At 40.9% G+C, this 27,082-nt stretch overlaps 1 protein-coding gene across 1 annotated transcript in view; it reads right to left on the reverse strand.

Annotated features, from left to right (window-relative positions):
- The window catches only part of ROR1 (receptor tyrosine kinase like orphan receptor 1), a 469,844-nt gene that overhangs the window by 129,586 nt on the left and 313,176 nt on the right, over positions 1 to 27,082 (reverse strand). The window contains exons 3-4 of the mRNA XM_019957322.2: positions 13,334 to 13,621; positions 12,639 to 12,669 (exon numbers count right to left, since the gene is read on the reverse strand). Coding sequence (XP_019812881.2) covers positions 12,639 to 12,669; positions 13,334 to 13,621 — 319 coding nt within the window. The remainder of the gene's footprint in view (positions 1 to 12,638; positions 12,670 to 13,333; positions 13,622 to 27,082) is intronic.

The raw sequence follows: 27,082 nt of genomic DNA on the forward strand, positions 1-27,082 counted from the left end.
GCTTGGAATGGGCAGGAGGGATGCACAGGACAGATAAAAGAGAACAATTAACACCTCAAAGAAGAGAAAGGGAACCCAAGAGTAAATTACATGAAATTCAGAACTTGAAAAGATCTTAAAGGAAATAACAAATTGAGTCATAAAAGTATGATATAGAAGAACTCTTAGATCACACTGAACTCAAGTTCTTCAGTTTGAAAATAAAGAAACTGAGGCCCAAAGAAGGTAAGCATCCTGTGTAGGATCACTGGCTAGTGAATGGCACAGAAAGGACTAGAATCCTGACAAGTGCCTTTTCTCTAGACCCTTGCTTCTCAAAGTATGTGGACGAGCATCACCAGAGCCTGTACCTGCTGGGAGCCTGTTAGAAATGCAGAGCCTCAGGCTCCACCCCAGACCTACACCTTTGAATCTGCATTTTAGCAACAGCTCGGCTGACTTCTATGCAATTACAATTGAGAAGCAGTGCTCAAAATCACACTCTCATATCTCTGGGCTTTCTGTTCACTCAAAGCCAGAATTGGAGTAGAAATGTTCTCCATTTCTTGAAAAGTACTTGCTCTGAAACTTACAGTGAAAGCTTATATTAGGGCTCATAAATACTGGAAAGAAAAGTTTAAATGATGTTGAATGAGGGTTTTTGGATTGGCTTTGCCGTCTGGCACTCACTGTATGACTTAAAAACAGTTTCTAAGAACCAGAAGCCTGGAACACAGAAGGAACTTGATAAAAATGTGTTAAGCAAATAATAAAATTTTGTTATATGTGGAGAAAAGATTTCAGGACAGACGTTCAATTTAACACACATTCGATGAGCACCAACTTATGTGCTAGGTGCTGTGTTAGGTGTGGCGATATTTTATGACTAACACACAGACTGAGAACCTCATAGCACAACACGTGCTCCTCGAAAACAAGGACTTATCTTCCTTCTTCTCCTTTTAAATGTGCTCTGCACACACGACACACTTTGCCAATATTCACAAGTATAGTTCTAATTGGAAGCTTTCCACACCCTATTCATACAGTGGGAATTGCTGAGTGATGGAGGTGGATTGGGATGTAAGAGCTTGGCTTCTCAACCTTCTATACTTTTGGAACCATCTCCCAGTGGGGTTGGTAAATCCTTCTTATCTAATCTCTCCACATTCCCTCCCTCTGCCCCTTCTCTGCAGAGAACTGAGTCTCAAGGGGTTTGAAGAAGAGATGGAGGTCAGCTACTTCACTGGAGCTGTGGCCCCCTGTGTTCTGGGCCAGCTGCTGAGTGACTTACCCGTCTCCTCTCTATAGGGCACCTCCACCCCTGAACTGCCTGAGTAGCTGTGTTGAAAGTTATCCTTGAGTTTATCTTGAATTGAAAATTACATTATCACTTCCTGGGTTGGGCTAACGCCCAGCTACACTTCTTCACTGTGGCTGAGACTTGGAAGCAGATAAGAAAAGGAAAGAATTCATCAAAAGCTGGTCACTTTATCTTTCTGCAGAAAAGGGACTAAAGCCAAAGGCCAATGAGAGGAAAGGAAATAGAGACTTCAAGGTCTCTGGTTGGGGTTCACATCTAGATGTGTTGTCCAGAAGGACTCTAGCCGGAAAGAAGGCATAGCCTTTTTGCTAAAACAGCGATGATTATGATGGTAACATCAGTCAACATTATGAAGCTCCTGATGTGCGCCAGGCACAGTGCTACCCACATTATAGGCATCACCTTATATTTTACCTTTACAACAAGCCTATGAGATACTTTTTCTTAACCATGGTCTTTCTCAGACTGATTCTTCAGGAGACCTCATAAGATGAAAGAAAAGAAATATGGCTTAAAATCACTGAACTTTAATTATCTACCAGGCCCCACGCCAGGACTTTTCATGTATCATAAGACAGTGGAATAGTTCAGTCAGTCAGTCAACAAATACTGTTTCATTCATTGGAGGCATACTTACTGAATTCTATGAGGTATTAAGTACTCCATATTCATAGTCTCATCACTGCCAATGACAATTCTATAAGATAGGTACTATTATCGCCATCTCAAGTGAAAGTCACTCAGTGGTGTCCAATTCTTTGTGACCCCATGGACTATACAGTCCATGGAATTCTCCAGGCCAGAATACTGGAGTGGGTAGCCGTTCCCTCCTCCAGGGCATCTTCCCAACCCAGGCATTGAACCTAGGTCTCCCACATTGCAGACAGATTCTTTTCCAGCTGAGCCACAAGGGAAGTTAGATGTTGTCTTTCTCCCTCCCTTCCTCCCATCCCCCTATTCTCCTTTTTTTAAATGAATATTTACTGAATGTTGGCTATGTTCTAGGACTGGGATAGAATGATATATGAAGCAGATAATGCTCTGACCTCATGAAACTTATTTTGCAGACAAATAAAGGCATAAAAAATAAAATGTTAGGTGGTGACCATACTCTGATATCAACGAAGCATGTTATAGGATAGAAAGTGCCTGGGGCTACTTTAGATTCAGGGATTATTTCTGAGGAGGTGACATTTTAGGTGGGCACTAAATGACAAGAAAAGAGTAACTCATGCTAAGATCTCAGAACAAAGCCTTTCAAGCAGAGAGAACGGCTAGCTCAGGAATCCTATGGCCTGCAAAACAAGCCTGGAGAGTCCAAGGAACAGAACCTCTACCAGCGTGGCTGGAGTTGAATGATGGTGGTGGGAGGCCAGAGGGAGGCAGGGAGTCTTACACATCAGGGCAAAGAGTCAGAAATCTATTCCAAATGGGAAGTCCAGGGGAGTGAGGGGCCTAAGAGGGCAGAAAATATTTTTAAAAGCTCACTCTGGTTTCTGCAATGAGAAATTGCTTATAGGAGACAAGGGTGGAAGAAGGTAAAGCAGTGCTAAGGTGGTTACAGAATTTCAAATAGGAGAGTGGTAGAGAGGAGGGTCACAGGGGAGATGAAAAAGAGGAGGTGGAGGGTCAGAAGCACTTGCTGATGAAGTGAAAGGCCTGTTCTTTCAGGCCCCAGCACACTGGGTCAGCAGTTGGAGGGCAAAGATTAGTCTCTGTAGTTTCCACAGAGTTTGGCCAAAAGCTTGGCATTTCGTAGGTGATTGATAAGTATTTGTTGGACTGAACTGAGGCTTAGTATTTGCTGTACTGGATCTGTTTGCCTGTTAGAAATATACCAGGAGGTGTATTTCTCAAGAGATATACCAGGAGGCCTAGGCAAACGTGAGTGATGTAGTATTGGGACTCCCCAGTTCTCACAGGGTCCAATCCATCAATTTAATAATCCCTAAAGATTAAAACTGAAGAAGTTGAATATGAACTAGGTCCAGTTAAAGCCATTTAGCTTTTGTGAGCCTGTTAACTAATACAGGGATCAAAACATCTTCCCTGGAGAGCTGTTTTGGAACAGAGAGGTGATATATGTGAGAAGTCCCAACCATTGCCTTATTTGGGGGAAGAAATTCAACAAAGGGAAGCTGTCATCATATGGAACAATACTCTGGGGCCTCAGAGGCCTCCTAAGATAGTACCAAACCTGCAGTGTCTGTAGACATCAACAACATGCCCTGGTGGAGGTGGGGAATATGGAATGACAGACAAAGGACCTCTAAAAATCTGTACATCCATAAAAGCAGCAATACTGGGGAAAAAATGTGAAAATCATCCTTTTCAGAATTCTGGAAATTGGCCAAAGTCTTGCAACACTCTGAGAATTTATTCAAGAAAAGATCAGAGTCCTATGGAATTTCAACTTGCCCTATTCTCATCTGCCCCTCCTGAGTTTGGCAGTAACCTTGAAAACTGGCAGCTATGAAAGCCAGCAGCAGAGCGCTCACTGGAGGAGGCAAAGAGGGTTGCAGGGCCTCAAAATCCTGTCTGCAGAGAACTGGCATGATTTCACCTGTTGAGCAGGACTCTGGAAAAGCCCCATTCACAGGGCTTGATTTTTTTTTTTAATTGGACTTGGAGCTTCTGGGTGGGAAAAGCCTTAGCCCCAGGACATTTGTTTAAAAAAAAAAAAACAACAACCTCATAGTTGCCTGGGCTAACAGTATCAGCTGGGGAAAAACGGAGCCTGGCCAAAAAAAAGCTCAAAAGCTCTCAAAGGGAGGATCTAAGGAATGAGACAGTCATAGGCGACTTTGAAAACCTCTGACATACTTCTGAGGATGTGGAAGGATGCACTCACATGAGGTCATGTGAGGGGCTGTGTGCATACGTAGGAAAGATCCGAGAAAGCCTTAATCTCTCACTTCTGGCTAACTTTGAGGTCATGCTCAAGCAGGAAATGAAAGCAAAGATAGAATTATAAACTGGAGTGCTAAGGGGATTCCTCCAAAACATACATGGAACCCTTCAGCAAAGGGTGGGAGACTTACTGGTTTAAAGTAATTTCTGTCCAATTGTTAGCTGATCTCTGAGCTGAGCATAGACTCCAGTAGCATATATGATAGGGAATATAGACTATTTAGAATTATTCCAGAAAAGTCACTAAACAAACAGGAACAACAAAACACAGCAACATCAGAAAGGAAGTGATCTGATTTCTAGAATTACCACAATACATTAATTAAACGCTCAGTTTTCAAAAAATGGTAAGTTCTTTGAAAAGACTGACAAAATTGACAAATCTTTAGTTAGACTAGCTAGTTTTACCAAGAAAAAAAAAAATACAAGTTACTAAAATCAGATATGAAAGAAGAAACATCACAACTGATATTATAGACATTTAAAAAATCATAAGGTAAACTCTTAACAACTATACATCAGCAACTTAGAAAATCTAGACGAAATGGACAAATTCCTAAAAAGACACAAAACTTGACTCATAAACAGAAAGCCTGAAGAGATCTATAACAAGTGAAGAAGTTGAATCACTAATTTTGAAACTTCCCACAAAGAACAGTTCAGGCCCAAATAGCTTTACTGGTGAATTTTAAACATTTTGAAACATTCAAAGAAGAATTTTCACAAACCCTTCCTCAAAAATAGAAGAGACTACTCCCCAAATCATTTTAAGAGGTCAGTATTATCCTGACATCAGAATTAAACAAAGACATTACACACAAAGAAAACTACAGAGCAATACCTTTTATAAACACAGATGCAAAACTCCCCCTCAAAAACACACACTAGTGAACTAAATTCAGCAACATATGTAAATCATCTGCCTGCAATGCAGGAGACCCGGGTTCAATTCCTGGGTCAGGAAGATCCCCTGGAGAAGGAAATGGCAACCTACTCCAGTATTCTTGCCTGGAGAATCCCATGGACAGAGGAGCCTGGTGGGCTACAATCCATGGGGTCGCAAGAGCTGGACACAACTTGGCAACTAAACCACCACCACCAAAAAGGCATTATACATCATGACCAAGTGGAAATTATTTCAGGAATATAGTGAAAGCCTCTCAGTCATGTCCGACTCTGCGACTCCATGGACTATACAGTCCATGGAATTCTCCAGGCTAGAATACTAGAGTAGGTAGCCATTCTCTTCTCCAGGGGATCTTCCCAACCCAGGATCCAACCCAGGTATCCAACCCAGGTCTCCCACATTGCAGGTGGATTATTTACCAGCTGAGCCACAAGGGAAGCCCAAGAACACTGAGGCGGATAGCCTATTGCTTCTCCAGCGGATCTTCCCGACCCAGGAATCAAACCCAGGTCTTCTGCATTGAAGGCAGATTCTTTATCAGCTCAGCTATCAGGTGAGCCCAGGAATTTTAAGCTTGGTTTAATATTAAAAATTAATCAACATAGTATACCACACCAACATATAATAAAGGACCAAAAAATCATGATCATCTCAATAGACACAGAAAAACATTTGACAAAATAAAATCCCATGGACAGAGGAGCCTAGGAGGCTGCAGTCCATGGGGTCGCTAAGAGTCGGACACGACTGAGCGACTTCATTTTCACTTTTCACTTTCACGCATTGGAGAAGGAAATGGCAACCCACTCCAGTGTTCTTGCCTGGAGAATCCCAGGGACGGGGGAGCCTGGTGGGCTGCTGTCTATGGGGTCACACAGAGTCGGACACAACTGAAGTGACTTAGCAGCAGCAGAAGTAACACCCTTTTATAGTAAAAAATATTCAACAAAGTAGGAATAGGACAGAACTAAAGGGTATCTGCAAAAAAACAACTGCTAGCATCATAAAGTTTTTCCCTTAAGATCAGGGAAAAGACAATGTCTGTTCTCACTACTTCTATTTAACACTGTACAGGAGGCTCTAGACCAGAAATAAAAAGCACATATATTGAAAAGAAAGAAGTAAAGTGGTTTCTATTTGTAGATAACATGATCATATGATAGAAAATACTAAGGAATAGGAATGGCAACCCACTCCATTATGCTTGCTTGGGAAATCCCATGGACAGAGGAGTCTGGCAGGCTACAGTCTATGGGGTCACAGGAGTCAAACATGACTTAACAACTAAACTACCAGCTACATATATACACACACATACACACATGCATATATTGAGCTTCCCTGGTGGCTCAGATGGTAAAGAATCCACCTGCAATGCAGCAGACCTGGGTTGGATCCCTGGAGAAGGGAACAGCTACCCACTGCAGTATTCTGGCCTGGAAAATTCCATGCACAGAGGAGCCTGGCAGGCCACAGTCCATGAGGTCACAGAGTTGGACACAACTGAGCAAATTTCATTCACACACATACATGCAGAGCTAATAAATGAGTTTAGCAAGGGTATAAAATTAAATTGGAGAAGGAAACAGCAAACCCACTCCAATATTCTTGCCTGGGAAATCACATGGACTGAGAAGCCTGATAGGCTACTAGAGTCCTTGGGGTCACAAAGAATTGGACATGACTTAGCAAAGACATAAAACTGACATACAAAAATCAGTTGTGTCTCTATAGAGTAGCAGTGAATAATCTGAAAATTAAGAAAACAACTTCATATACAATAGCAAGAAAAATAATAAAATATTTAGGAATAAATTTAACATAAAGGAGTAAAATTATACACTGAAACCTATGAAACATAATTGAAAGAAATTAAATAGAAAGACATCTCATATTCATGCACTGGAAGATTTAATGTTTGGATGGCAACACTCTCCAAGTTCATCAATAGAGCCAATGCCATTCATATAAAAAACCTGGCTGGCCTCTTGGCACAGATTAACAAGCTGCCCCTAAAATTCATATGGAAATAAAAGGAAACTCAGAATAGGTGAAAAAAAGTCTTTAAAAAGAATAATTTTGGAGGTGGAATGATCAGCTTTATGCGTCAACTTGGCAAGGTATAGTTCCCAGTTTTTCAAACACTTGTCCAGTTGCAGCTGTGAAAATACTTTTTAGATGTGATTAACATCTGTAGTCAGCTAACTGTAGGAAATCATCCTCAATAAATGAGTGAGTTTGAGTCAATCAGTTGAAAGGCTTTTAGTGCAGAATTAAGGTTTTCTTGATGAAGATGAAATTCTACCTGTGGACAGCAGCATGAGTACCTGGTGAGGAGTGTCTAGCCTGCCCCTCCTGACACTCTATCCTGTGGATTTCAGACTTGGCTAGCTAGCCCACACAATCATGTAAGCCAATTCTTCAAAATAAATCTCTTCACTTATACATACTTATAATATTTTACTGGCTCTGTTTTTTTCAGTAGAACACTGACTGAAAGTGAAGACTCACATTTCCTGATTTCAAAACTTACTACAAACTACAGCAATCAGGACTGTGTGGGGACCCGGCCCAAGGAAACTCACATAGATGGGTGGAGCAGAATTGAGAGTCCAGAAACAAACACATACATTTATAGTTAATTGGTTCTTCACAGAGTGCCAAGACAATAGGTAAAGAATAGTCTTTTCCACACACTGTGTTAGGAAGACTGGATTTCCATGTGCGAAAGAATGAATCTGGATTTCCTACCTCACATCACAGGCAAAATTTAACTCAACATGGACCAAAAGCCTAAACAAAAGAACTAAAATTATAAAAGTAAGAAGGAAAGATAGGAGTAAACCTTTGTGACCTTGTTTCAGGCAATGGTTTCTCAAAGGCACAAATAGCCAACCAAAAAATAACAATAAATTGCACTTCATCAAAATGAAAAACCTTTTTGTTTCAAAGGACATTATTAAGAAAATGAATATTTTTCTCCCACAGAGTGGGAGAAAATACTTGCAAGTCATATATCTGATAAGAGTACAGTATCCAAAATATGTGAATAACTCTTAAAACTAAAGAATAAAAAGACACATACACACAAAACCAATTTAAAAATAGACAAAGGATTCAAACAGACATTTCTCCAAAGAAGATGTACAAGTACCTAATGACCATATGAAAAGATGTTCAACATCATTAGGCATTAGGAAAATGCAAATTAAAATTACAATTGAACAAAATCACAACTTCACATCCACTAGGATGGTCATAATAATTAAAAATAAATGAAAGGAAAATAGGAGAAGTTGTAACCCTCATACATTCCTTACAGGAGTGTAAAATGGCACAGCCCCTTTGGGAAACAATTTTGTAGTTCCTCAAAAAGTTAAATACAGAATAACCATATATCCATGGAATTTCATTCCTAGGTAGACATTCAAGAAAACAGAAAACACACACCCCACAAAAACTTGTACATCAACAGTGCAGCATTATTCAGAATAAGTGAAGATGGCAGTAATACAAAAGTCCACCAATAAACGAATGGATAAAGAAAATGCGGAATACAATGGAATACTATTCAGCCATAAAAAGGATGAAGTAGCCACATATGCTATAATGTGGACAAAGCTTGAAACCATTATACTAAGTGAAAGAAGCCAGACACAAAAGGACAAATACCGTATGATTCTATTTACATGATATACCCAAAACAGGTAAATCCAAAGAGACAGAAAGTAGAGGAGAGGTTATCAGAGGAGAAGATTCTTTATGAAGTGATGAAAATGTTTTAAAATAAGGTAATAGTGAAAGTTATACAACACTGAATATACTAGAAACACTTTACAAAGGTGAATTTTATGGTATATGAAGTATATCTCAGTAAAACTGTTATTAAAAACAGTAAAAAAAGAAGGCCCCTGTCCTGGGCCCACGTACCAAAAATACACAGAAAATAAAGTGAATGAGAGTAGAGTACACAGGGGATTCTCTGCTTCTACGGTTGTGCCACTGAGTGCTGGCTCAGTGACCCAAACCTTAAACATCCATGTCCATGATTTAACACTGCTCCAGTCCCAGGGATCGCTTCTCTGCATCTCTCATCCTTTGTCTTTGAAACAGAAGACAACTGTGATTCTATCCTGTGAAGGTTTGTGTCATTGCCAGGGGGAGTGATGGACATGGCTTGGAGCATAGGAAAGCTTGCAGTGGCAAAAGCACTGCAGTAAGAGACAAATCAATCAACTTGTCAACTTCTTTTCAGTTTGAATACAATAGACTCTCATACAATAAACTATCATTCCAAATATAACCAAGCATTCATTTTCATGTATTTCAATTATTGCTTCTGAAAAGTTCTCACAAATAAGGGTAATATTTGCAAGAGTTTCACATGGTTGAGATAAATTTTTTAATATTAAGCATTATAAGTTGAATCATTTCTGCCCCCACGAAATTAACATGTTGAAGTCCTAATGTCCAGTAGCTCAGAACGTGGTCATATTTGGAAATAGGGTAACTCGATTACAGAGGTCAGTTGTTACCCTGTACCCGAGTTAAAACAGGGTCACTGGGATGGGCCCAAATACAATATGACCGGTATCTTTATGAAAGAGGAAATTTAGTGACGCACACAAAGGGAGAATGCTGTGAGAATATCAAAGCGGAAAATGGGGTGATGCATCTACAAGCCAAAGAATGTCAAAAGAATACACACTATTTGAAAATCCCATGGAAAACAACATAGGTATTCATTTTGCTGAAATGAAGGCAATAAAAGAAGTTTTAATGGAACTAATACATAACAATCTATGAATTACTTATATCATCTCTGGCTCATGAACAGAACATGTAGACATGAAGAAGAATCATTAAAGTGGTTAGTTTTGACAGTTCCTGGCTTCTAGTCATACAAATTTTGCATGTATTTTTAAATTTGGTCATTATGAAAGTATATTTGTCAACGTGGGAGGACAGAACAGATTTCACTGAACAGTTTGCTAGCTTGATTTACAACATTTAAATATGTAGACATGTGGTATGTGGGCCTCCACTTGCATTTATGCCCCAGGCTCCGATAATTGTTAGAGGCGGGCCAGGACCCAGCAATGACAGAAGAAAGCTAGCCCGCAGCTATGAACAGAAGCCAAACCAACGTTTCAAACTTGCTCTTACTACAACCTAAAATGCTATCCTGGAAGCTTCATGTGAAGACCTGATGCAGTCCCTAGGGGGAGTGGCAAGTGCCTCACATGCTTTGTCTTTCTGAGCCATAATCCCAAGGGCCCTACAAGCCTGTCCCCGTCTAGGGATGTGCTGTGGCCTCAACTGGTGCCCAGCCCTCGCCAGGTTACATACATCTAATACATCTCACTGCTCCAAACATCAGGGTGTGTCATGCACTTGCATTTGATTTCCTTGCAGTAACTCTTATGGTGCCACCTTCAAGCGACAAGAACACTCTTATAACCACACTTCACTCCTGCCTTGGGAAAAGACTGTGAGGTCTGACAAAAGGCTTTCAGAGCGCTCCTGTGTGGTGATATCCCCCATGGCTATGATTTTGTTGCATTCTGCCTGTCCCCTTGTAGGGAGGTTTGGCATCTTGTTGAGGATAGGGAAGGGGACTAGCATTCCATTTGGGAGTTAGTCTTATGAAGAGAGGAACTCTTGGAGATAGGGTAAGTGGTGGCAACTGAGAAAGGAGAAAAAAGCAGGCTCTACTGCCAGTTTCTAAGGGAATGAAAGAAAAGGGTACCAAAATGCCAACCAGCAATGCCAAAATGGGGATGAAAATTGAGCTGCAGAAGGCCCTGTGGGATTTCCAACTTTGATTGTATTTTATTGTAGCTCCCTTCAAGCAAACATGGCAACTGTACAGTTCATGTTACCGCAGACTAACATGATAGATAAATGAACAGCTCACATAAAACAGAGTGCCTGACATCAAAGGATACTTTGAGCTATCACTGAGAATCTTTAAGGAACTTCAATAACCTTTCCATAGATATCAGCTCACAAAAGTGGTGTCCTATCTTTGTAAGAAGTTAAAAATCATGAGAAAATAGACTGGGTTCATCAGAAAGGCAGTAGCAAAGAAAGAATGAAAACTTCAAGAAGCAAAGACATAAAAAGGTTTAAAAATACTTTTGATACTAAAAAAAGGAACTCTGATACAAATACAACAGGTAGAAAATCAACAGCCCAGTGTTTAAAAACAAAGGCAGATTAGTGAACCACATTAATCAACCTAGGACAGAGATTATCAGCTGCATTTGAAACTCAGATTAACAGGAACAAACAAGGTACCAGAGTGGGAACCATTTTTACAGCCGGTAACAAAAGTTTTCATCTTTGTTTAAATAAGACTTCAAAAGGATTCCATGTATCAACAAATAAGCGAGTTCATTTAAAAAAAAGATTAACTTCAAGAAATGCAAGGCAGAGTGACCACACTTCTGACCTGCTTTAAGATCAATCAACATTTTCTACCTGGGTAAGTAGAATGCAATTAGCACATGAGTAATTTTAAAGACTTTTTAACAGTCCCCTTTAACTGGCTGATGAAATAGCAGAACAGTGTGGCTGAAAGCCAGTGTTTATTTTTACCCATTACCTGTTTTATTAATGGGATTGTGGGCCATTGGACCTCCAGGCACACACAAATATATTAAAATATCCCACACTGTAATTAAGAGGCACAGAGGGGATTAGAGCAAATTAAGCGGTTGTTGTATTTGCCATTGGTTTAGTCTAGGTCAGGCATTTGGATGCTCTCATGGCAGAGCCCAGTGAGTTTTACTTAAGAAATCCACAGAATATGAAATACATTTTCTTGCAGAGCAAGGATTTTAATAAGCAGGTCATCCCCAACCCCTGCCCAAATAAAAATATACACAAAGAAAAATGACCCAAGTGAATGCTCCTAGAATGAAAGAAGAGATTACCTCAAACAGAAAAGGAAAACTGCATTAACAATAGGGTCAGTGAAAGAAACTGGATTTTGAGACTCAAAATGAAACAAACATAACTCTCATCCAGACAGAGGGCTTTCTTTTCCTCGGCAAGTCAAAACTTCTGCCTCTGAGTTCTTTAAAGGGAATAAGAATAAAGTGATCACCTAGCAGATGACCTGCTCAATAAGTAAAGCATCAGGAATGAAGTACAGACCCTTTGAGGCAAAGGCTACAGTATAGGTTCCTAAGCCAGCACTGTTTCACTTTTTGGTTTGATTTTACCAAATCCATTGTAACTAAATGTTAGTTTAATTTGAAAATAATACATGTAAGTAGATTCTTTGCTTTGATTGTTCAGAATCAACATTACCACAATTGAGATTACTGCCAGTGCTGGTCTCCTGTGAATCTTCATATCAAAGAAAAAGCAAAATGGAATGAGGGCAGGGCAAAATGGAATGAAATCTGGGAACACAGTGTTTTGACCCAAGCAGAGGACAAAACGGCCTTTGGCCTAGCAACCTTGGCAGAAACCCTTGAAAATGACACGAAAGAAGATGCAAGTACTTACGAAGATCCTGGACTTGCGGTGGGAGGGGGGCCTGAAGAAATGAAAGAAAAACAAAGAAAACAGTCAGCCTGGGTTATTGGAAGGTAAGCTTCAGTACAGTCAAACCATTACAATGTAAGGTTCTCAACCACCCCAAGGTGATATTTATTTTTCTGGAATTTATTATTTTGCTCCAGCTCCCCCAGCCACCTCTAGGAAAAAACATACGAATGAGATTATCCCACGGTTTAGAGTCTGAAAAATGCTAAGACCAGGGTTGAAAAATGAGTCAACAGAGTAGGCATTATTATGAGATGCAGGGAGTTTCAGTGGGAGGCTGAATGAGCACAAGGACACTGATGCAACCACAGGCAGGGGTCTTTGATACCAGCTGGATCAAAAAGGGGCACGTGTGCTGGAAATCTTCCTAACTTCTCTGGACAAGAAACATCCTTGTTGAGAAGAATTCACTGGTGTGGTGATTTAGAATTGCAGCGGAGGTTAGAGCGATTTGGACCCTGCTCTTGCTCTGCTGTTTACTGGCTAGGTGACCTTGAACGTGGTACTTAACTGCTGGTTTATTTATTTCTAAAATGGGTACAAGTGTTCCAGCTTCTGTGTTGCTGGGCACACCCAGTACATGCTCATTTTTCCATCCCTCCTCACCCCTATGGAGGCTGAGAGTTAAAGGTCATCCCCGATAGGAAGCTGCTTACCGAACTTGACAAACAAGACTCCGGTGGTAGAAACCACCTTCTTGCCATTTGTCGCCACACACTGGAAGTAGCCTGTGTCTGTGGTGTCAAGGTTTCTAATCCGCAGTCGAGAGCCATAGTTGGTTGCCCGAAAGGAGATCCTCCGGGGCTCCTGGACCACAGGGGCATCATTTTTGAACCAGCGGATGGTGGGAGGCGGATTCCCCGAGACTTTGCAGTGCAGTTCAGCTGTCTGCCCCAGGGACGTGGTGATGTTATTCATCGGCTCATCGAGGGTCAGGTAAGAATCTGCGTACAGGGAGAAGCAGGCAGATGAGAGGGGCAGACCACCTCCAACAGACCCCAGTCACTTTGTGTGTCCCAGACCACAGAGAGACTTAACAGGAGCAGCATGGTGGAGACAGACGAGGCATAAAGTTAGCCCTTTATCGGGACCCACGACTACTAAAGAACCACCCACCGATCCTGCTGCTTGGAAGGAAATGTGTTACTAACTGTGGAATAAAACCCGGTTTTCAAATGATTATGTAGTACCCATGGATAAATGGACTTTCCAGGCCAAGACAAAATGAACTTTTGTGTTTCAGAGTAATAAAAAAAACTACATGCTCCTTGTTGTAAATGCAAATGATATAGTGAAGAAGAAAAAGAAGCAAAATTCACCTCAAATCTCCTCACCCCAAAATATATCCTTTGTAACATTCTGGCAAAGATCCTACCAGCTTTTCCACTTTTGATAAAAGAGAAAGCATGAAACGCTGGAAAAGTAGGAGCAATATAATGTCTACATGGCCCAAGATCAAGAAGGATGCTGAAGATCTTCCTGCCAGTGATGATATAACAAGGGTTATGAAGGCCAGGTTGCTAGCAGACAAAATGATGAAGGAATGAAACTATTTCCATAACGTTACCCATGTCAACTGCAACACATTATAAAAAATTATTTCATGCATTCAATTTTTAATTGAGATATAATTTACATTCTATGAAATGTATCAGTCTTAATTACACAGCTCCTCTAGTATCAACAAATGCATGTGCCTCTGTAACCAATGTCCCTATCAAGGGATAGAACAACAGAACATTATCAATATCCCAGAAAGTACCCCCAAGATCGTTAATAGTCAATCACTCCTCCTACTTACAACCCCTCCCCAATGCCAGGCAACTATAGCTCTGATTTCTACCATCAGAGATTAATTTGCCTGTTCTAGAATTCACATAAATGGAATCATACTGTTTTGCATTCGGCTTATTCTGAGATTTATTACATTAAACATTTTAATATTGAATAAATTTTAAGGTTATTCTTCAATAATATTTTAAATATAGTTATGGAATCCAGTTGCAGAGTAAATAATTGATTTAATTTTTAAAAACTAAGTACAACAAAGTTTAAAAATTGGTCAATTACTCAATACCATATATGGAGTTTTCTTTGACTTCATTTTTCTTGACCATTCATCCTTGGGTAGATCCCCCGCCTCAATACCTCCCATTGCCCTCTGTCCTTCCCTCACTAAAACCTGGGATGGCTTGCTAAGCAGCTGTCTTCACTGCTAGACAGTAAGCCCTTAGGAGCAGGCAGAATGTTTTGGTCATCACTGCATCCTCAGAGTATCCTACCATCTGGCAGCATTATCCAGCAGCACTTTCTGCTATAATGGACATGTTCGGTAATCTGCATTGTCTAACTGGTAGCTAGTAGTCACAAGTCGACCTATTTAGCAGATGAAATATGACTATAGTGACTAAAGAACTGAGGTCTTTTTTTTTTTTTTTAATGTGGACCATTTTTAAAGTCTTCATTGAATTTGTAACAAAATTGTTTCTGCTTTTTGCATTTTGGTTTTTTGACCATGAGGCAGGTGGGATCTTAGCTCCCTGACCAGGGATCGAACCTGAACACCCTGCATGGAAGGCAAAGTCTTAACCACTTGAATGCAACAGAAGTACCAGGAACTGAATTTTAAAATATAAGTTAAACAGCCACAAGTGCCTAAATGTATGGCAGCACAGGCAGAACACAGTAAATTTGTTGAATTTAATAGAATTTTATTGACAACTTGTTTTTGAGATATCTAACTGGCTAATTTATGCTAAAGCCTTTGACTGTGTGGATCACAATGAACTGTGGAATATTCTTAATGAGATGGGAATACCAGACCACATTACCTGCCTCCTGAGAGACCTGTACGCAGGACAAGAAGCAATAGTTACAACTCGACATGGAACAATGGACTGGTTCACAACTGGGAAAGAAGTACGTCAAGGCTGCATATTGTCACCCTGCTTATATAACATATATATAGAGTACAGCCTGCGAAATGCCCAGCTGGATGAAACACAAGCTGGAATCAAGACTGTCTGGGAGAAATATCAACAACCTCAGATATGCAGATAATAACACTTTAACGGCAGAAAGTGAAGAGGATCTAAAGAGTCTCTTCTTGAAGGTGAAAGAGGAGAGTGAAAAAGCTGGCTTAGAATTCAACATTCAAAAACCGAAGATCATGGCATCTGGTCCTATCTCTTCATGGCAAATAGATGGGGAAAATGTGGAAACAGTGTCAGATTTTGTTTTCTTGGGCTCCAAAATCACTGCAGATGGTGACTACAATCATGAAATTAAAAAATTATGACAAAACTAGACAGTGTATTAGTAAAAAGCAGAGACATCACTTTGTTGACAAAGGTCCGTATAGTCAAAGCTATTGTTTTTCCAGTAGTCATGTATGGATATGAGAGTTGAACCATAAAGAAGGCTGAGCATTGAAGAACTGAAGCTTTCAAACTGTGGTGCTGGAGAAGACTCTTGAGAGTCCCATGGACTGCAAGGAGATCAAATCAGCCAATCCTAAAGGAAATCAACCCTGAATATTCATTGGAAGGACTGATGTTAAAGCTGAAGCTCTAACTCTTTGGCCACTTGATGTGAAGAGCTGACTCATTAGAAAAGACCCTGATGCTGGGAATGATTGAGGGCAAGAGGAGAAGAGGGCGACAGAGGGTGAGATGGTTGGATGGCATCATTGACTCAATAGGCATGACTTTGAGCAAGCTCTGGGATATGGTGATGGACAGGGAGGCCTGGCATGCTGCAGTTCATGGCATTGCAAAGAGTTGGACAAGAATTAGTGACTGAACAACAACAACTGGCTAATTTAACCACTCAGATGACTGTAAATGCTTTCATAAAGGCCAACAATAAATCATTCACTATTTGCTTTAATTTTCCACAAACAATTGGGTAGAGAGGTTGTCAAAGTCTGGGCAGCTCCACAGGAATGAGTCATGCATGTGAATGGCATTTATCATGTGTTCCTAATGTGTGAGGTGTGGTCAGAGAGTAGAAACTAGTTTACAGGTGGTTTTCTGGAGCTACTGGAATGGCTTTGCAATTCTATTGGGAACCTAAAGAGTGGATAACTATGCACTCTCTGTAGAAAAGAAACCCAGAAGTAGCCGTCACACAACAATGCCAATATAAGCATAGCTATTAATACTTCATTGGGCAGATTCTGGAATTTAATTGTGTTGGAATCCAGTGTCTGTCCCCTGGGTGACTTTGGGCAAGTTACTTAACTTTTTCTATACCTCAGTTTAACCAACTAAAAAACAGAAATAATAAAGAAGACTACCTGACAAAACTGTGAGAGGATTAAAATTAAATCAGGAGAGACTTGGAAGATATTTAAACTAGCTATGGCAAAGACGAAAGTGAAAGTGTTAGTCACTCGGTCACGTCCGACTCATCATGGACTGTAGCCTGCCAGGCTCCTCTGTCCATGAACTTCTTGAGGCAAGAATACTGGAGCAGGTTGCCATTCCCTTCTCCAGAGGATCTTTCTGACCCAGGGACTGAACCCCAGTCTCCCACATTTCAGGCAGATTCTTTACCATCTGAGCCACCAGGGAAGCCCCATGGCAAAAGGTAAGCACTCAAAAATGTTAACCAATGGTCTATTATTTTTATTTTTCTTAAATTACTTTTAAGATTTTTTTTAATGTGGACCACTTTTACAGTCTTTATTGAATTTGTTACAGTATTGCTTCTCTTTTGTTTTGTTTTTTTGGCCACAAGGCGTGTGAGAATGCAGCTCCACAAGCAGGGATGGAACCTGCACCCCCTGCAGTGGAAGACAAAGATTTAGCCACTGGACTGCCAGGGAAGTCCCTCTGCTATTTTTATAATAACTTCTGTATAATGCTTTTACCTTGTCTCCTGTTAGCCTCTAACAATCCCGCAAAGCAGGAAATGCACAGAAATCACAATGCCTGGCTGCAGATAAGGAGATGTCTCGGAGATTAGCTGGTTGGCCCTGTGGTCACACAGTAAGTTGTACATTATACCCCAAGCTTCCAACACTAACAGCTTTGGGTCCTCAGGCTCAGCCAAGCAGCTAGACAAAGTCCAACTGTGCCAGCTGGTTAGTTCAGTAGTAAGAACAAACACACCCTAAGTCCTGCCATATGCCAGGGGCTTTACCTTAATATTTACCTGTCCAATAACCCTGGAAATGAGGAGCTGTTATAGCCGCTTGACAATGAGGAGACACAGGACCACAGAGGCTAAGTGACTTGTCAAGGTCTGGTTCAGTTTTCCCTGGTTCCAAAACCTAGCACTTTCCACTCCATCAGATGGCTTTGGTAGCTTGAGCTCCACTGAGGAGTGGGGGTAGAATTCAGATTTCTTCCTTAAAGAAGAGCTAGCATTTACACATTTCCATATACAGCCAGGGTTGTGATTTTCCCCTACCTCCAGCCAGGATTATCCGGTGAATGGGTCTAAGATTTTGGCACGTGTTCTGACTGGTGTTATGGTTTCCCTCCCAAAGCCAAGTACCTCACTTGACCTGATATGCCCTGCAGGCCCTTCTCTTTGAAGCTTCATCCTGCTTCCTGTCTTTTCAGGAGCACGCCTCCAGCTTTGAGTTGGAGGGTTGTCTTCAGTGGCAAGAGGTGTACCAGCTCCCAAGTACTCCCACAGCTTGGTTCTCCCTACCAGATTTCTACCTACGTTAAATATCAAAGCCAGCCAATATCAACCTCACTCCCCAGAGGCCAGAACAACAATTTTTGGGTGCCAAGCATCTTAGTGGTGAGACATCATCACTGAGGCATCTCATGACTGCTGAGTTTTAGTCAAGAAAAAAAAGCCATTTCTACTTTATTTCTTTGTCCCCGCCTCCCCCTCTCCCCGCCCCCCACCCACCCAGAGGCAGTTGCCTAAACTCCCAGCAAGCTTCTTGGCCCCCATAGCATAAAATGTAAAAGGGTGAACAGGAACTTAACAACTTCTTTTGCTCCCAAAGCCCAGTTACTTCACATGATACAGTCACAGACACACAGTTCTTCAAATTTTTTCTTCTAGGAACACAGATCAGCCCAGAGACAGAGAGTACTGTCGCTGGGTAGAGTATTTCAACCATTCTCTGAAAAGTGAAAGTGCTGATCACTCAGTCGTGTCCGACTCTTTGTGCCCATTAAGCTCCTCTGTCCATGGGATTCTCCAAGCAAACCCATCCTGACCCAGGAATCAAACGGGTCTCCTATATTATAATCAGCCTGAGCCATCAGGGAAGCCAGTATCCTCTGAAGCTGTACTCAAATTTATTGAAAACAATTTAGTATGGGCTGATCCAACTTCCAGATGTTCAAGCTGGTTTTAGAAAAGGCAGAGGAACCAGAGATCAAATTGCCAACATCCGCTGGATCATTGAAAAAGCTAGACAGTTCCAGAAAAATATCTATTTCTGCTTTATTGACTATGCCAAAGCCTTTGACTGTGTGGATCACAATAAACTGTGAAAAATTCTGAAAGAGATGGGAATACCAGACCACCTGACCTGCCTCTTGAGAAACCTGTTTGCAGGTCAGGAAGCAACAGTTAGAACTGGACATGGAACAACAGACTGGTTCCAAATAGGAAAAGGAGTACGTCAAGGCTGTATATTGTCACCCTGCTGATTTAACTTATATGCAGAGGACATCATGAGAAATGCTGGACTGGAAGAAGCACAAGCTGGAATCAAGATTGCCAGGAGAAATATCAATAACCTCAGATGACACCACCCTTATGGCAGAAAGTGAAGAGGAACTAAAAAGCCTCTTGATGAAAGTGAAAGAGGAGAGTGAAAAAGTTGACTTAAAGCTCAACATTCAGAAAACGAAGATCATGGCATCTGGTCCCATCACTTCATGGGAAATAGATGGGGAAACAGTGGAAACAGTGTCAGACTTTATTTTCTGGGCTCCAAAATCACTACAGATGGTGACTGCAGCCATGAAATTAAAAGATGCTTACTCCTTGGAAGCAAAGTTATGACCAACCTAGATAGCATATTCAAAAGCAGAGACATTACTTTGCCAACAAAGGTCCGTCTAGTCAAGGCTATGGTTTTTCCAGTGGTCATGTATGGATGTGAGAGTTGGACTGTGAAGAAAGCTGACCACCAAAGAATTGGTGCTTTTGAACTGTGGTGTTGGAGAAGACTCTTGAGAGTCCCTTGGACTGCAAGGAGATTCAACCAGTCCATTCTGAAGGAGATCAGCCCTGGGATTTCTTTGGAAAGAATGATGCTAAAGCTGAAACTCCAATACTTTGGCCACCTCATGCGAAGAGTTAGCTCATTGGAAAAGACTCTGATGCTGGGAGGGATTGGGGACAGGAGGAGAAGGGGTCGACAGAGGATGAGATGGCTGGATGGCATCACTGACTCGATGGACGTGAGTCTGAGTGAACTCCGGGAGTTGGTGATGGACAGGAAGGCCTGGCGTGCTGCAGTCATGGGGTCACAAAGAGTCAGACACGACTGAGCGACTGAACTGAACTGATCCACCAGATAAATCAACCCTCACAGGCTCTGAAACTGGAATGCCTACATTTACATCCTGGTTCTGATGCTTATCAGCTGTGTGACTTTGGGCAAGTTATTTAACCTCTCTGTGCTTCAAGTTTTGTTATCTGTGAAATTAGGACAATACTTTTATCATCCTCATAGGGTTATTGTGAGGATTAAATTAATTATACACAGTGTTTTGAACAGGGTCTGGCACACAGCAAGCAGCATATGAACGTTTCTGTTATTGTCAGGTTTTTTTTTTTTTTTCATTTTCTCACGAATAACTTGTACTTAAAAATGAGGGATGATTATCCATCAAATTGATTAGTTTCCTGGCTGAGTTCAGTCCTGAATTTACAGAACAGGAGATCTGAGAGGTGAGGCCACCTGCCTGAAGTCACATAACTAGCACATTGCTGGCAAGAATAGTTAATTTGTCTGTGCAGCTCTAAATCATATTTACCTAAAAACAAAAACAAGGGTTATAAGACATCTTGAAATCAGTGTAGTAGCTGGTTCAAGCAGCATGTTTCCAGGAAGAACAAAGGAAATGTAAACAAATCTTTGTGTTCACTTAACAAAGGAGCCTTGTCATAAACACAGGGAATTTCGTTTTAACTTTTTACTAATAAAGAATAATGTTCGGTTTATTTGCCATCTGTAGCTGCTCACTTAGTAAGTAAAACAAGCAAATGGTCTGGTCCTCAGTTTGGCAAAGACTGGAAGCATCAGAGCAACATTTGGCTGAAACAACACAAAAGCATTTTGTGACCGGAATAAAATAAAATAAAAACGCATGTCTAAATCATTGCTATCACCCGTGTTGCTAACAAGCCCCTGGCTGTAATCCATTATCTTCCCAGATCTAGCTGGATCCTCCTGGAGCAAGCTCACGGGCCACGCAAAGGGACCCAACTCTCTGGTCTACACTCAGCACTTGTGGCTACTGCAGGTTTTAGACTAGTCATTTCTTTCAGAGAACACTTGAGCCTCCCAGTGAAAGCAGCCCAGGGCAGAGGAAATCTGTAAATTGGGCCTGATATCACTTCTGCTGCTAGCTAGCTGTCAGGCAGTCCCTCACCTCCCTGGCTTTGATGTCATGATCTACCACATGGGCTTGCGAGGTCTGTACCTCCTGGAATAGTGTCTGCTTCCATAAGGGCAGCTACAGAAGCATTCGATGGCAGTGTGGACTAAGCATGTCACCGGCCATAACAGTAAACAAAAGATGTGTGGCCATCAAGCCAACAGCCACTGCAGCCACCAACAGCACACTCTAAGGAGATTCAGGATGGAGATAAAAACAAAATACTGGCCCTAATAGTTAAGGCGCGTACCAAAGGAATACCTTCATTAAGCCCAGACTCTTACACCTTCTCATATACAGAAAAGCACTAAGTTCATTAACTTTATATATCTAATCTTTCTTTAATTAGCAGTAATCTTTCGATGTTCTCTTACTACCTGGTCTTTTTTGTTCATTTGGTTTTGGGGGACTTTTAAAAAATAAGTAATTAGATTTTATTTATTGTTTTGTTGTGCCATGTGGCATGTGGGACCTTAGTTCATCAACAGGGGATTAAACTTGCATCCTGTTTTGGAAGCACACGGTCTTAATCACTGGACCACCAGGGTAGTCCCACGGGCTTTTTTTGGTAAAGCTCCTATATATCCTGGCCCCTCCCATATCTCTTCAGAACTGTCCCCAGAGCTATCTAAGAGGCTGTATCCCAGGCTTAAGTCCTCAGTAAGTCAACCAAATAAAATATAATTCTCAATTTTTAGGGTGTTCATTTTTTTCAGTTGACAGCAGACAGCTGATACTGACTGAATTTGAATGCCAGACAAAGAAATTTGGCTTCTACATTTAAACCTGGCTATTAATACTGTTAAAAAAGAGAAAATAGGTCCAAAATGGAGTCACTTGAAGTGAGTCCATGTCACCAAACCGAGACTTAACACCTAACTTAATTACAGTTTTAACCTTTTCCAGGAGTAGACTTTTTTTATTTTTATTTTTAAAAATTTTATTGGAGTAGGGTTGATTTAAAATGTGTTAGTTCCAGCTGTACAGCAAAGTGAATCAGCTATACATATATATACACTCTTTTTTAGATTCCTTTCTCATATAGGCCATTACAGAGTATTGAGTAGAGTTCCTGATGCTATACAGTAGATCTTAATTAGTTATCTATTTTATTTATAGTATGTGTATATGTCAATCCCAATCTCCCAGTTTATCCGTTCCTCTTACCTGCTCTGGTAATCATGTTTGCTTTCTACATCTGTGACTCTTTCTCTTTTGTATAAGTTCATTTGCACCATTCTTTTTTAGATTCCCTGTATAAGCAATATCATATGACATTTATCTTTCTCTGTCTGACTTGCTTCAGTCTCTAGGTCTCTAGGTCCATCCATGTTGCTGAAAAATGGCATTATTTTGTTATTTTTATGGCTGAGAATATTCCATTGTATATATGTACCACATCTTCTTGGTATCAGAATGGCCATCACCAAAAAAAATCTAGAAACAATAAGTATTGGAGACGGTATGGAGAAAAGGGAAGCTCCCCGTACACTGTGGGTGAGAATATAAATTGGAGTAGCCACTATGGAGAACAATATGGAGATTTCTTTAAAAAAATGAAAATAGAACTTTTAGGTTGTACATTTTTTTTAGTCTTTCATTCTTGGGCATATATCTGAGGAAAATCTTAATTCAAAAAGATACATACACCCCAGTGTTCAATGAAGCACTATTTAAATTGCCAAGACATGGAAGCAATCTAGAGCAACCATCAACAGGAGTGGATTCTTAAACCAGTCAGTCTGGAATTAGCTGGTCAGCACTAGTGAGGTAATGTGCCTGATAGACCTTTGCTGTCCCCTAAAGGAAAGCAACCTAGATAGCATATTGAAAAGTAGAGACATTACTTTGCCAACAAAGGTCTGTCTAGTCAAGACTATGGTTTTTCCAGTGGTCATGTATGGATGTGAGAGTTGGACTGTGAAGAAAGCTGACCACCAAAGAATGGATGCTTTTGAACTGTGGTGTTGGAGAAGACTCTTGAGAGTCCCTTGGACTGCAAGGAGATCCAACCAGTCCATTCTGAAGGAGATCAACTCTGGGATTTCTTTGGAAGGAATGATGCCGAAGCTGAAACTCCAGTACTTTGGCCACCTCATGCAAAGAGTTGACTCATTGGAAAAGACTCTGATGCTGGGAGGGATTGGGGGCAGGAGGAGAAGGGGACGACAGAGGATGGGATGGCTGGATGGCATCACTGACTCGATGGACGTGAGTCTGAGTGAACTCCGGGAGTTGGTGATGGACAGGGAGGCCTGGCGTGCTGCGGTTCATGGGGTCACAAAGAGTCGGACACAACTGAGTGACTGAACTGAACTGAAAGGAAAGTGACTTTGCAATAAACAATCTACTCTACTAGGAACAACCTTGTCCTGCCCCTACCTGTAAAAGTCTTGCATTTTGCACAGTTCTTCAAAACTCCTTTCTGTCTGCTAGATGGGATGCTGCCAATTTATGAACTGTTGAATAAAGCCAATAAGATTTTAAAAATGTGTCCATTTCAATTTTGTTTTCTAACAAATATTTTTTTTAGTGGCTTGATTCAATATCTGTGACGGTATGTGTTTGAACTATAGAAGCTTTCTCATCCTTCTTTCCCTTCTTTTGTAGATGACAAAGGCTGAAACGGCAGAGTGGTGAGTGGGAGATAGGGCATAATCTGGTTTGAGAGAGAAAAAATTCCAATTCTGCTGACTCCACCTCTAGCTCTGTGCCTCTGAATGAACTATGTCTCCCAATGTGGTACTAGTAATAATGACCATGGTGACACTGATACAATAATAATGATGATAATAGCTAACATCTGAAGGGTACTTATTACCATGGCAGGCATTGTTACAAATCATTGTTATTGTTCTCATCTTACACATAGATATCTAAGGCATGGGGATGGTAAAAAAAAAAAAAAAAAAAAAAAAGCCATCCACAGTGACAAAGCAAGAAGTAAGATTTAAAATAAATATCGATTCAGTGCAATCCCAACCTAAATCTTGGCAAGTTATTTTGTGGATATTGACATACTGATTCTAAAGTTTATATTAGAAGCAAAAGACCCAGAATAGCCAACATAATACTGTAGGAGAAGAACAAAGTTGGGGGACTGACATTACCCAACTTCAAGACTTGCTGTAAGGCTACAGTAATCAAGTCACTGTGGTATCAGTGAAAGAATAGACATTATACACCCATGAAAGAAAATAGAGACCAGAAATAGAGCCCAGTTGACTCCTATGTGTAGTTAACTGATCTTTGACAAAGAAGCAAAGTCACTACAAAGGAGCAAGGATAGTTTTTTCAACAAATAGTGCTGAAACAACTGGACATTCACAAGCAAAAAATGAATCTAGACACAGATCTTACACCATTCACAAAAATTAACTCAAAATGGATCATGGATCCAAACATAAAAAGCAAAATTACAACATTCCTGGAAGATAACATACAAGAAAACCCAGATGATCTGATCTTGAGTATGGAAATGACTTTTTAGATATGACAAAAAGGACATGATTTGTGAAATAAATAATTTATACATGAGACTTTATTAAAATTAAAAATGTCTGTTCTGCAAAAGACAATATCAACAGAATGAGAAGACAAGCCACAGATGAAGAAAACATTTGCAAAAGGCACATCTGATAAAATACTATTATCCAAAATATACAAAGAACTCTTAAAATGAGTGGTAAGAAAGCAACCCCAATAAAACATGGACCAAGATTTTTAAGGGGCGTCTCTGGTGGTTCAATCGGTTAAAGAATCCACCTGCAATGCACAAGACCCAGGTTCAATCTCTAGATTGGGAACATATCCTGGAGAATGAAATGGCAACCCACTCCAGTGTTCTTGCCTGGAAAATCCCATGGACAGAGGACATAGTAGCCTGGAGGGCTATTGTCCATGGGGTTGCAAGAGTTGGACATGACTTAGCAGCTCAACTACAACCACCACCAAGACTTTAAAAGACACCTCACCAAAGAAGAAAAAATGCAAAAAAGCATATGAAAAAATGTTCCACATAATATATCTTCAGGGAAATGGAAATTAAAACAAGAAGATATCACTGTACACCCTTTGTATGTCTGTCTGACTCTTTGTGACCCCACCGACTGTAGCCCGCCAAGTAGCTCCTCTGTCTATGGGATTTTCCCAGCAAGAACACTGGAATGGGTTGCCATTTCTTTCTCCAGGGGACCTTCCCAGCCCAGGGATCAAACTCAAGTTTCTTGCATCTCCTGCATTGGCAGGCAGATTCTTTTTCAATGAGCCACCTGAGTTTGTCGCTAATTCTATTGTTGTTGATCTACTATGTGGCTTAAGAGCAGACAGCTGGATTCTCCCCTTGCTGCATTCAATCTGTTGTAATATATTGTTCTGGTTGAAATATATGAGGAAAAGCTGGCTTCATACAGTTGGAGAAGGGAGGTACTTTTACAACTTCTCAAATAATTTCAGTTCACTTCAGTTCAGTCGCTCAGTCATGTCTGACTCTTTGTGACCCCATGAATTGCAACATGCCAGGCCTCCCTGTCCATCACCAACTCCCAGAGTCCACCCAAACCCATGTCCATTGAGTCGGTGATGCCATCCAGCCATCTCATCCTCTGTCGTCCCCTTCCCTCCTGCCCTCAATCTTTCCTAGATCAGGGTCTTTTCAAATGAGTCAGCTCTTCGCATCAGGTGGCCAAAGTATAGGAGTTTCAGCTTCAGCATAAGTCCTTCCAATGAACACCCAGGACTGATCTCCTTTAGGATGGACTGGTTGGATCTTCTTGCAGTCCAAGGGACTCTCAAGAGTTCTCTCCAACACCACAGTTCAAAAGCATCAATTCTTCGGTGCTCAGCTTTCTTTATAGTCCAACTCTCACATCCATACATGATTACTGGAAAAACCATAACCTTGACTAGATGGACCTTTGTTGGCAAAGTAATGTCTCTGTTTTTTAATATGCTGTATAGGTTGGTCATAACTTTCCTTCCAGGGAGTAAGCGTCTTTTAATTTCATGGCTGCAATCACCATCTGCAGTGATTTTGGAGCCCCCCAAAATAAAGTCAGCCACTATTTCCACTGTTTCCCCATCTATTTCCCATGAAGTGATGGGACCACATGCCATGATCTTCGTTTTCTGAATGTTGAGCTTTAAGCCAACTTTTTCACTCTCCTCTTTCACTTTCATCAAGAGGCTCTTTAGTTCGTCTTCACTTTCTATCATAAGCGTGGTGTCATCTGCACATTCGAGGTTATTGATATTTCCCCCTGCAATCTTGATTCCAGCTTGTGCTTCTTCCAGCCCAGCATTTCTCATTATGTACTCTGCATATAAGTTAAATAAGGAGGGTGACAATATACAGCCTTGATGGACTCCTTTTCCTATTTGGAACCAGTCTGTTGTTCCATGTCCAGTTCTAACTGTTGCTTCTTGACCTGCATACAGGTTTCTCAAGAGGCAGGTCAGGTGGTCTGGTATTCCCATCTCTTTCAGAATTTTTCACAGTTTATTGTGATCCACACAGTCAAAGGCTTTGGCATAGTCAGTAAAGCAGAAATAGATGTTTTTCTGGAATTCTCTTGCTTTTTAGATGATCCAGCAGATGCTGGTAATTTGATCTCTGGTTCCTCTGCCTTTTCTAAATCCAGCTTGAACATCAGGAATTTCACAGTTCAGGTATTGCTGAAGCCTGGCTTGGAGAATTTTAAGCATCACGTTACTAATGTGTGAGATGAGTGCAATCATGTGGTAGTTTGAGCATTCGCATTGCCTTTCTTTGGGATTGGAATGGAAACTGACCTTTTCCAGTCCTGTGGCCACTGCTGA

This window comes from Bos indicus, chromosome 3 (assembly GCF_029378745.1).
Source record: "Bos indicus isolate NIAB-ARS_2022 breed Sahiwal x Tharparkar chromosome 3, NIAB-ARS_B.indTharparkar_mat_pri_1.0, whole genome shotgun sequence".
Classification (NCBI taxonomy): Eukaryota; Metazoa; Chordata; class Mammalia; order Artiodactyla; family Bovidae; genus Bos; species Bos indicus.